The sequence below is a fragment of the Poecilia latipinna genome, unplaced genomic scaffold, assembly GCF_001443285.1.
Source record: "Poecilia latipinna isolate Pla-1442-1.1 unplaced genomic scaffold, P_latipinna-1.0 Scaffold984, whole genome shotgun sequence".
NCBI lineage: Eukaryota > Metazoa > Chordata > Actinopteri > Cyprinodontiformes > Poeciliidae > Poecilia > Poecilia latipinna.
Window position 1 is genome coordinate 23,605 of NW_015113600.1, and position 11,130 is coordinate 34,734.

At 40.0% G+C, this 11,130-nt stretch overlaps 1 protein-coding gene across 1 annotated transcript in view; it reads right to left on the reverse strand.

The window, feature by feature from the left end:
- Positions 1-2,550: 2,550 nt before the first annotated feature.
- The window catches only part of LOC106958419 (GATA-binding factor 2-like), a 12,717-nt gene continuing 4,137 nt past the window's right edge, over positions 2,551-11,130 (reverse strand). The window contains exons 3-6 of the mRNA XM_015050305.1: positions 10,275-10,871; positions 8,398-8,543; positions 4,985-5,110; positions 2,551-3,550 (exon numbers count right to left, since the gene is read on the reverse strand). Coding sequence (XP_014905791.1) covers positions 3,263-3,550; positions 4,985-5,110; positions 8,398-8,543; positions 10,275-10,871 — 1,157 coding nt within the window. The 3' untranslated portion in view covers positions 2,551-3,262. The remainder of the gene's footprint in view (positions 3,551-4,984; positions 5,111-8,397; positions 8,544-10,274; positions 10,872-11,130) is intronic.

An 11,130-nucleotide genomic window follows, 5' to 3' on the forward strand; every position in this document is an offset into this window, starting at 1 on the left:
TATTGGTTTTTATGATACGGTTTTTTTCCAATTGTTTTTTTTTTTTTTTTTTTTTTTTTTTCTGAGAAATGTTTGTGGTACGGTGGCTGACAGGGGTAAATGTGCTGCAAACATATGATTGATGCAAATTCCAAAACAAATGCAATAGAGAAATGCTGCAAGCAAAAATAATACTGCAACCGCATGAAATTCAAGCAAAGGGAAAATGCTGCAAAACACAAAAACAAGTATAAAATGCTGCGAGTTCACGTCACAAAACGGAAATTCTCCAGGCGAAGAGGACTGGCAGGAAACAGGCCTTGTTGTCGTTGGTGAAATTGAACTGTGCTTTCCCAAAAAGATATGGTTAATATCAGCTAATTTATAGTTTATCAAAACTATTTTTCCACAAATAGAACACAAAGTGATTTCTTTCAAAAAAAAAAACATAATGAAGTTATGCATTTACCCACGTTATCTTTGTGATTTAAAGGCACAATTTCAGCATTAAAGAAAGCACACATCTATAAACAGCAGCACTGTTTTCTTTGACCCAGTCTTTTCCACATCAAACAAGCAACTTTACTGCAAGTCAGCAAGGCCCTTAGGACCCAATCACTGAGAGGAGTTTATGCTGGAGGCCAAGTGTCGTTGCTGTTTATGTTGCCTTTCAGCTGACCTTTCCGTGACCTGCAGAATATACAACAGCTCAGAGCAGACGTCCCTGTGGCACTGAACAAACCACTGGGGAGAGAACAAGATGAAATCTGAAACGTGGTACACCAAGAACACATAACAGACAGAAAGAGGAAGTCATGATGACAGACAAGCAAGGAAAGTGGTTGCACTGAGTTAGAGAACGATACGAGAGTTTTTGAAGGACTGCGTCCACCGGTTTATGCCATCAGGTCGTCTGGAGTCTTTAGCGCTGGCTGCTCCAGCGGTTCTTATACCACTCAGCCATTTGAGTCAGATTACGACTCTGATTAACACAATTTGCTCTGCAGTGTGTGTTTCACATGGAAGCTCACTGGTAGCGCACCACAGCCAGGAGTCCCTGTTGGCCCTGCTCAGGCTAGAGGCTAGCTTCAGTCTCTGGGAGCAACTAATCTAGATTATTGCAGAGAAGTGAGAATTTTCATCTACAGCAGGTAAACTATTGACCGCTGATAATGTTTTAATATAACTTTACTTAAAGAAAGTCAGAGCTTCGGTTTCTATCCATACTTGGGGTGGTTTTCTACCCACTTTACATAAGACTTGTCACTCATTCTGTGTTGTCTTTGGTCTTGTCTCAGTCTAGACCCCACCAAGGCCCAGACTTCTTTCTATCCAGCCACTTGGTCCAGTTCCTCCGAGAGAATCCCAAGGCGTTCCCAGTCCAGCCAGGAAACATAGTCCCTCCATTGTGTCCTGGGTCTTCCTGCTGGGACCTTCACCTCACCAGGTGCAGCAGCATATCATCCCATCTTACCGCCTTTACCTGAAGCAACTATAGTTGGAGACTTCTTGCTGATATCTACCAGTATAGTGTGGAGGTAGGAGAAGGCTTCAAAATTAGTCTTGCCTTCGTATTATTCTCAGAGAGCAAATGTTTCCTCACTGCAGATTAACAGCCGAAACCTCGGCTGTTAAAGTTGTTTTCTGGGGTTTCAGCTCTTGCTGCAGGTCTTTGTGAATGAATGTCCCAACTTGTACCTCACCACATTTTTTCACATTTCACAAAAAATTTAAAAGGTTTTCATTGTTTATGTATTACTTTAATTCGTCAGTATCGCTATTAAATTTCCACATGTCCAAATAAAAACACAAAAGGTTGTCTGCTTCTTCATAGGAGTATACAGCATAGCAGCAATTATTTGACAAACAAATTATCTGTGAAACAATCGTTTATTCGCGGTTGTATTTCATTGAGCATAATTGAGATATTTGAGAGAAAATGCAGCTTGGGAAGCTGACATATCTAGCTGAGATGCTACTTGAAATGCCAATGGCAATTTGCAAAGCCATTAATTTTTCTTGACACTGATTAGCTGAACCCTCATAAGAGGCGATCAAGAAAACTGTATCTTTAAGTTCAAGAAGGTTTCCGCTGTGCGTGTTAATGCATATTAAGATGTATCTGGTGTTTGAACTAATAAAATAGACAATAATACGCGTTCTTAGAAGGGATCTTAGAGAATTTCAGCTATTTGCGGGCAGCTGTGGTTCCTTTCCCCCACGAATACCAGGAATCCACTGAAAATGACAAAACTAAGAATGTTTCCTTACAGCCAAGAAGTAAAATTGTACTTCTTTTGCTACATCTGGTACATTGCTACCTTATAATGAACTGTAAAGACATTCTGACTCACTCTTCCATGACGATAGTTTTAAAAACTTTTCTTGAAACATATTTTAGAACTAAAACGCACCTAGAACCAAATCCGTCAGACTGATGCTGTAAATCGGTGATGGATTTATGCGTATTTATTTATTCTGCTATTTATTCTTTTCATCTTTGTACGTTTTTGTCTGTTTGCGTCAGAATCCATTTTCACCCCAAAGACACTGAACAGGCAGGGGAGACGGTATAGTGAACTTAATCTCTTTATTTGTTAGAGTATAAAGGTTGACCAGTTCAGACAAAGCGCCTCAGCTAAAAATATACTCATAACTGTGATAACAGTATCCATATTATAAATCGGATGATATAGACAAAAGAAGAAACAATAGTGAAAATAAATTATCTGAATAACAATATTAATTACAATAACAATATTTATAGTAAACAGTGTTAACATTAAAGTTTCATAAACCTTTATTGTTTCCTCTTGTGGAAAACTGCTTTTAAAATCGTCCATGAGCCAAAAAAACAGCATTTTTTAAGTGGTAAAAGGATTTTTTTTCTTTTTTTTTCTGTCTGGGATGCACCCTCCAGTCTCACACATTTACAATATTCACAGTTACTAGGGGACCTGCTCAGCACATGTTGAGCTGAGCCTCTGTTCAGGCAGTCAGTGAGGACAAAACTACATGGTGCAAATACACGTTTTATGTGCCTGGATTAAAAAAAAAAAAAAAAGTAACAAAAAATAAGAAGGCCCAATGTTTCTCCAGAAAATTCGGTACCTGTTGACAGAGGAGAAAAAGGGCCTTTCCTTTCACAATGTGTGACTGCTATAATCGATCGAGACACATGATCGATAAAAGCACACGTGTTGCACGTCAGCAGGTCCTGTTTCTTACTCAGACCCTTATCCCCTCATATGAAACCATTTCAGGATGCTAAAATCCCGTCTCCTCAGCCCATCGCCGTCACCATGTTGGAGTGGTGCGGGTGTCCGAATGACGGGTGAATCGGGGTGGGCGTGGGGAGCATGTGGTGTCCAGTGTGACCAAAAGGTGGCAAGTGACCCATGGTCATGTGACCGGCCAGAGAGGTGGCAGTGAAGGAGGAGCTCTTGTCATGCAGACTTTTGGAAAACTCCTCGTAGCTGTCGCTGGCCCGCTTGCTCTTTTTGGACTTGTTGGACATTTTCCGGTTGCGAGTCTGTATCCCCTCCTTTTTCATGGTAAGAGGCCGGTTCACCTGTCGAAACGAGGACAAGAAGAGGAGGTCAGTCATGCCTTTGATTAGAAATTAAATAAGAACATTTGTATAAGCACAAGCTTTTATCTGAGTCATACCTAAACAAGCATAATTATCCATCATCAGAGGAAAAGATTCATCTTTAAGACTTTAAAAAGATTTCACCCAACAGAATACAAGTATGTTCAAGTGGCGTTCAGGTATGTGCTGGTTACCAGTATCAATGCAAAAGAAGTTTTTAAGATGTTAAAGTTACAAAATCCAGCCCCAAAACTAAACAACTAGAGGTTCCCCGGCTGTATAAAGCATAGAGTAAGTCACTGCTGCCCCTCCCCCACCTGTTGCTTTGCACTACCAGTCTGTTGGCTGATTAACTTGGGTGTTTGAACAGGTATAGATGTGGAAACTGAAGGAACAGAGCCCATCTCTTTTGTTAAAGCAACACTGTAATACTATTGGTCAGCAATGACCAGAATGTTCATTAAGCTGCAGGGTTGGTACCTGAGAAAATATCCCCCCCCAATTAACTAATTAATGTCAGGCTTTGTTTATCTGTACAGAGCAGCAAAGGTAGTGCTGAATTTGGATTTCTACTTTAGTTTATGCATCAAAACAAATAAACAAACAAATAAAGAAAGAAAGAAAGAAACAAACAAACAAATAAATAAATGTGATGTGTGTGGAACTTATGTAAATTGCCTTCAAGGCAAAAGAGTGTAAAAAACCCTTGGTTTCATATTGTGCTCTAATAATTTTCCATTTCGTAATTTTTCAAAAATAAGCTTGATCCCTTTCAGATTGTTGTGGGTTTTCTAATTGTTTATCTGACAACTATCACATCAAATTTAAATTATAATTCAGTTTGTCCAGAGTGTTTGGTCAGCTGGCTAACACAGAAACTTGATCAGAACTGCACATAAATACTCTCCAAAACAGTAGTTATGTAACTTTGTAAAGCGTTTTGGGCCTTTAAGTTTTAGTAAGTACATCTCAAAACCAAACTCTGCATTTGTTGACCATGAGTAATATATAAGATAATGATAAAGAATAAAGTTTTTTCTGTGAAGTGGTGTGTTTTGCTTCCTAAATACAGAAAATATATATGTTCATGCAGTCAGTTAATTGTTGTTTTTTCCAATGTAAACCTCCAGCCTGCATATGTTATTGAGTTAAAGCTTTTGGTGTGGAGGGAAGCCTCAACAACAGTCCCACCATTGTTATTCTCAAGGGAATTACGCCTACCATGGAAACAATAACGCCCAAAGAAAGAAAACACCAAGGAGAGCAACAGAGTCCGAATAGGAAACCCCTCAATTCTTCCTCTTCTCTCTATTTTGCATTGCTGTCTAAATGTTCGACCATCAATGGAGCCGTTCAGTTCACGTCCACTCAGCTTCATAATGAGCTGACGCCAAGCCCTCAAAGGAAACTTACGTTATGCAGCTTGTAGTAGAGGCCGCAGGCGTTGCACACCGGGTCTCCGTTTGCGTTGCGCCGCCAGAGTGTGGTGGTGGTCGTCTGACAGTTAGCGCAGCAGGTCCCCGCTCGTCTGGCAGCCGACTGCAAATTAATTAAGATTCAGGTTTGACTGGGGCTGAACACCAAAAGCCGACAAGCAATGAGACTTTGAGAGAAAATTTTCTCGTTCTGTTAATTTATTTTTTCTGTTTTGCCAACTTGATCACACTGTTGCAAAGAAGAAGTGACTGCAGCAAAACCATGGCCTTACATTTTGATTGTACGTTACAGCATCTGAACGTGTCTGTGTGGTATAATTGATATTAGTTAGCATGAACTAAATTCCTTTATTTCTGCCTATTTCATATCACTGGATTTGAACTGGATCTGTGTGCAAAACACAAAACAATAACCTTTATAAATCATCGAGTTTCATGCAAAAGAAGACAAAGGCACTGCTCATATTTAGCTACATGTGAATTTTGTCTTTACATTGTGAGAAGGTTTTTTTTTGGTATGTATTGAATAATGTTAGCAAGAGAAATTGTTTACATTTTGATAAGTCATGTTAGTTTGCAAATACAGTAATCAAGAATGAATAGTTTTGAATAAAATTAACTATTTTACTTAGATAAGAAGTCGAAACTAAACAAGGAGATGAAAAATTTAACTGCCTTTGACTCAGCGAATTAGCTACCCTCATTTGTTAGTTTTGGTTTATATCATGATATATTTTCATGAGTTGTAATATGAATCAATGTGAGAGCTTAATAAAAGCTAAGAGCTATTACCTGACTTGTAGTTGAGAAGATTTGTGTGCTTTGAAACTAATCTCATCTTGTTTTAGCTACATTAGCAACAGTGCTGATGTTTAAGTCAAACTTGCTAGCTAACGGATGTTTTTCTTCTGAGGAACCCATTGCAAATATACAATTTTCGGTTCTATTCCAAATTTAGCAGGGGGATCCAGGGAGGGCACAGTGTCTTGTTCATGGATGTACAGGATGAAAAAAACAGAGCAATATTTTATTGTTTATTATAATAAATGAGGCACAGAGCCAAACAGCCGCTCATGGCTCCGGAGCTGCAGGCTGCAGACCCCTGACCTAACAGATGGGAACTGTGATCCTGTCTCAATATACCACCATACACCATAAGTTTAATTCATTGTTGAAGTCAAACTCTGAAGGTAGAAACTTAATTGGTCAAAGAGACTATTTATATATTGTTTCTGTGCCAGTGCATAAAATAAGAAACTTATAATTATTTCTTCCGTATAGGGGCCACAAAATGGACCAGGACCAGTTCTACTGGGGCACTGGCTCCTGTTGGCCCCTGTCTACAACAAACCATGCATATACAGCACGTCTTATCTATGGTTTACATTAGTTAGGTATGCATCCTAACTTAAATAGTCGATTAAAAGAGTTTAACATTTTAGAGGTTATTCGCAAATTCTTATTTTTTGTCTCTTTAACATCACCAAGCAATTACAATCTGACTATTTTTTTAAAAGTATCTTTAGCTGTTTAACTTAAAACCATGCTCAGAAGTATTGAATCGGTCAATCAAATGAATGCACTTTGTTAAAAACAAAACAATATTAATTAAATCCAACAGATTGTTTAGTTAGTGTAGCAGCAGCTGTATACATCAGGGCTTGTTTATTTTGAGGACACACTAATTTGACTCCTGATTTACATTACGTTAGAGGATGTAAACATAAAATCTGTCTGTTGTTGTTGCGTAATGTTTTTGTTGTTGCTTTTCTTGCATAGTATAATTAAACGATGCCCTCTGACACATATGTCATCTTCCAAAAATGCCCTGCTGCGCCTATATTTTCTTAACTCCCTGCACTGCTCTGTCTCTGTGTGGTGGACGGAAAGCTTGACCACTAAAAAAGTGAGGTGTAGCCCTGTAGTTAGGAGGCCAGAGGAGGAAGCCGTGAAGCTTTATCTAGAGCGGTCAGGCATCCGGATAGGAAACAACTGGAAGGTTGCTGCTACTGCCGCCGCTGAGCGAAAGGCACGGTGCGGCGCTGCGAGCCCGGGCCGAGCTGCACACGGAAGACAGAGCTGATATATGACCGTCTCTGCATGCATGGGCCGAGCCAGAGACGGGGAGAGGAGGGGGGGAAAGGTCGTACAATTTATATGAAACAGGCAGTTGTTTTTCTGCTGTTTTTTATTTTTTATGTTTAAAGGTTCGTATGCATAAGCAAACACTCCTTAATGCAGGTGAATGAGACCTCTCTGCTTTTTATCATCTTGTTCACACCACTGGGTTTTTTTCATGCTGTAATTTTTCTATGGATTTCAGCTGAGGTTGCAACATTGCTGCTTTTTTTTTCCACGTAAAAAAAAAAGAGAACAAACTGCTGATCTTAAACATTTTGGGAAATCATCAAAAGAATACAACAATTTGTTTTTATCATTTTCCATCCCAGCATAAGTAGGTTGCATCACTGCTAATCTGAGAGATTCAAAACTGAATAATAAAGCGACATTCATCATTGCAGGCCGTTTTTGGGGTTAAAATATGAATGTTTTTGTTTTGTGTGTCAGTTTTTGATGCAGGTAAACTTAAACGTATAGCAGGAACATTTCTTGATGTCATATTATTGTGAAATGGACATAAATAAGGACGAAAAAGGATTAATATTCTATTCTACTTGTAATGTTATTTTGTGTTCCTTCTTGTTGTTTTCCATTTTACTCATCCTATTCAGTTCTGTTTGTTTATGTTTGCTTATCCATCATATTTAAGGACAGCACATGATCTCTGATTCTGATCTCAAATGCAGCTGAAAATCTCTTAAAATGTTTCCTGACAAAAACAAACCTGTGTTCAGCTCTGTGGGACTGATTCCCATTGCATTAACTGTGACTTTTAAAAGATCATCACCTGGAAGATAGGATGACTTTTTACAATCTACAAAACAGTTAATATCACCGTGTGTGAAGTAGTGGTAAAAATAATAATATTTCACCCATGCCTTTATTACTGGGAGCAGAGCAGCACTGTCCTTTCAACATGTCAGCCGGTGTTACATTTTCAGTTCCAGGTTTAAGAAGCACGCAGCAGAATTAAGTGTTTTGTTTGAACCGAAGTCCATCTGGCCTGCTATCAATGACAGTATCAGAGGTGGCCGTAATAATGATAACAGCAACACCACAGATGGCCTCTCTCTGCTTGCTGCCTGAGCCAAAGGAGCAATAGGTGAGCGAGAAGCACAATTCCTGGAAACCGATTGGGAAAATATAACTTTCCAGGAATTGTTCCCTCTCCCCTCACCCTTCACCTTACACTCTCTTTATGTACTCCCTCTCGCAAAACACGCACACACAGCGACGCTGGCTTCTGTACAGAGAGGGTGGAGGACTCACCAGCCTGCGTTTGGGTTTGATGAGCGGTCTGTTCTGGCCGTTCATCTTGTGGTACAAGCCGCAAGCGTTGCACAGGTAGTGTCCAGTGCTGTCCCGTCTCCACAGGGGTGTGGAGGTGGCGCCGCAGTTTACACACTCACGGCCCTCTGACAAGGAACATGCATGCATACACAGGTCAGTTTATCAAGGAGAAATTAAGTTATTAAGTCAAATAGGTATTTTTTTTTGTAAACACAAGGTTCTTCAGTTTTATTCAGCTCAAGGAATAATAGAGTTGTGTGTTAAAATCTCAACAATGAAGCAGAGCACTCGTAAGTTTTTTTTTTCAATATATAATTTATGTTTGAAAATGATCTAGGAAATTACAACAATTGTTTCAATATTACTCCTGATGGTACACAAATCAAACTCACTGGAAATAATTAAGGTCAGTATCATAACAGAAACTTTCGAAATCAGCATCTTTCAGTTAAAGCTGAATAACTTGATGCTGAGTAAGTTTCCGGGTGTATAATTATGCCGCATATAAACCAGGAGCATGTTTGAATCTCTGGTCTGTAATCAAATAAGGACAGTGTCTCTGAACAATCAGGACAGCGCCTTATGTAACAGAGAAGTGACTCCCAGTCTAAATATCGGGTTTGTGGCTCCCACTCTTCTCAGCTCCGAATGTGGATTTTCCTTTCACACCTCTGGTCCGGATCCAGTTCTCTGTAACCTGCTGCTGCTGCTGCTGCTGCAGCTGCAGCTGCAGTCAGCTCAGCCGTAATTACACAGTCACAGTTAACTAAAGAGGGTTTTACAAGTCACTCTCCTCTGTCCTATACAAATACAAACCACTCACTGATTCTGTAGTTTGCAAGGAAAATGTTTTATATTTTTAAAATGATTGTGAATTTTACGTTTTAATTATTCATTGTTGAGGAATACGTTTTAAGTTTGCTTTATTTTCTTCACGAAATTATGGTAGAAATTCGTCATAAAAAAATTATAGGTTATTAATTAATATCCTGACAGCTAACTGATGGACGATGTTTCTTTTTTGTATTTTTAGTTTTATAAAAACTGCGTTTTACGTGGTCGTTAAATCATTAATCATTTCATACATTTAACAGTGCGATCAGTTTTTAACATTTTCCGTCCTGCTGATGCTGACCTCATCACTTCGCCATTTCGTGCCTTAATAGATCTGGACGTTTCGTACCCAAAATTAATTTCGGGATGCTTCATACTCGCGTGAACGATTAAAATTAAAGGCATTTTCTACAAAATATTCGTAAGCTATTCTAGAGAGTTGCGATCATATTACATAGTAAATGATATTCATGAGCTGCTCACTTTGTTTTTGTTTCCTCCGTAGTTGAAATTTTGCATATTTTAAAAACGAGTTAGATGGCTTAAATAGAGCTGAATTAAAATCACAATAAACAACTATATTTAATCATATCTGAGATCTGGAAACTTTTTCTGAAATAAATGATAATAATAAAATAAAAAGTAATAATCTAACAGGGCTAATATGACGATACACAGTAAAGAAGCACAAAATGGATATGCGCATGAATTTGTGAACGGGCAAATTGACCGGGAGCCTTAACACCAACCATGGTTTATATATGTCGATAATGCACATTATAATATAAATTTTATAAAAACAGAGTTAATCTGTTTCTCTTTATTATCTGATTAAAATTTAAAGGATCCCAGCCTGCAGACCCTCCATAAAATCACCTTGAAACCGACAGGCAGACTTTTCTACACATGCAGGCTCTTTTTTCTCATTTATCTCTCTCTCTCTCTTTTTTTTCTTTTTCTTTCTAAGAGTTAATCCCTTGAATTTATTTTGGATTTTGGACTGATGTTTGGTGCTTGCTCACCGGTGCAGGAGCGCGCCTTGCTCTTGCTCTTGTGGGTGAAGCCGGGCGAGGAGCCCAGCAGGCTGCCGGGGTGGAACAGACTGCCCCCGTAGTCGTGGGCCGCTGGGAGAGAGTAGGGGGCGTACGTCGGTATGGGATGGTGCGTGGAAGGGGTCTGGGCGCTCATTGAGGCCAGGCTGCTTCGGAGCGGACTCGAGTCCTCCATCTTCATGCTGTCCGGTAAAGACAATTGGTATTTGATAGATTCCTTCTCGTCCATCCTGGCTGCGGCGGCGGAGGAAGGGGAGACGGCTCCCGGGTCTGGGGAGACGTCTTTCGGGGGAGTAGGGGGGAAGGTGTACAGGTGGGAGTTGGTTTGGGACGGCGGCGTCAAAGAAGATGCGGTAGCCGCGTTTGAGTTGCTGCACGGGTAGACGGCGGAGAGGGCGCCGGGGGAAGCGGAGCCCGGGTGGTGCAGGCTGGGCTTGCTGAACGGACTCACGGCCCAGGCGTTGTGGTGGTGGTGGGCCGACAGGGCTGCTTTCCCTCCGTCCAGCCATGAGATCCCCGGGCTGTGGAGGAGATGAGGCCGGCAGACCTGAGTCCCCGTCAGACGAGCTGGGAAGCAACAGCAGAAGTTTATTATAAGGAATTTGAAATGATTATGTTGGTTGAGGGAGTTTGGATGCGAGGAGACTTGTTGATTCAGAGGGTTCATTCTCCTTATTTACATGCGCATAAATATATAATGTAACCTAGGTTACTCAAGTAAAATAAAACGTGGAAGCCAAAAGAAGTAATTAAATGGCCTATTTAAATCCACATAAACCCCCCCCCCCCCCCAAAAAAAAAAAAATAAAATAAAAATAAAATCTAC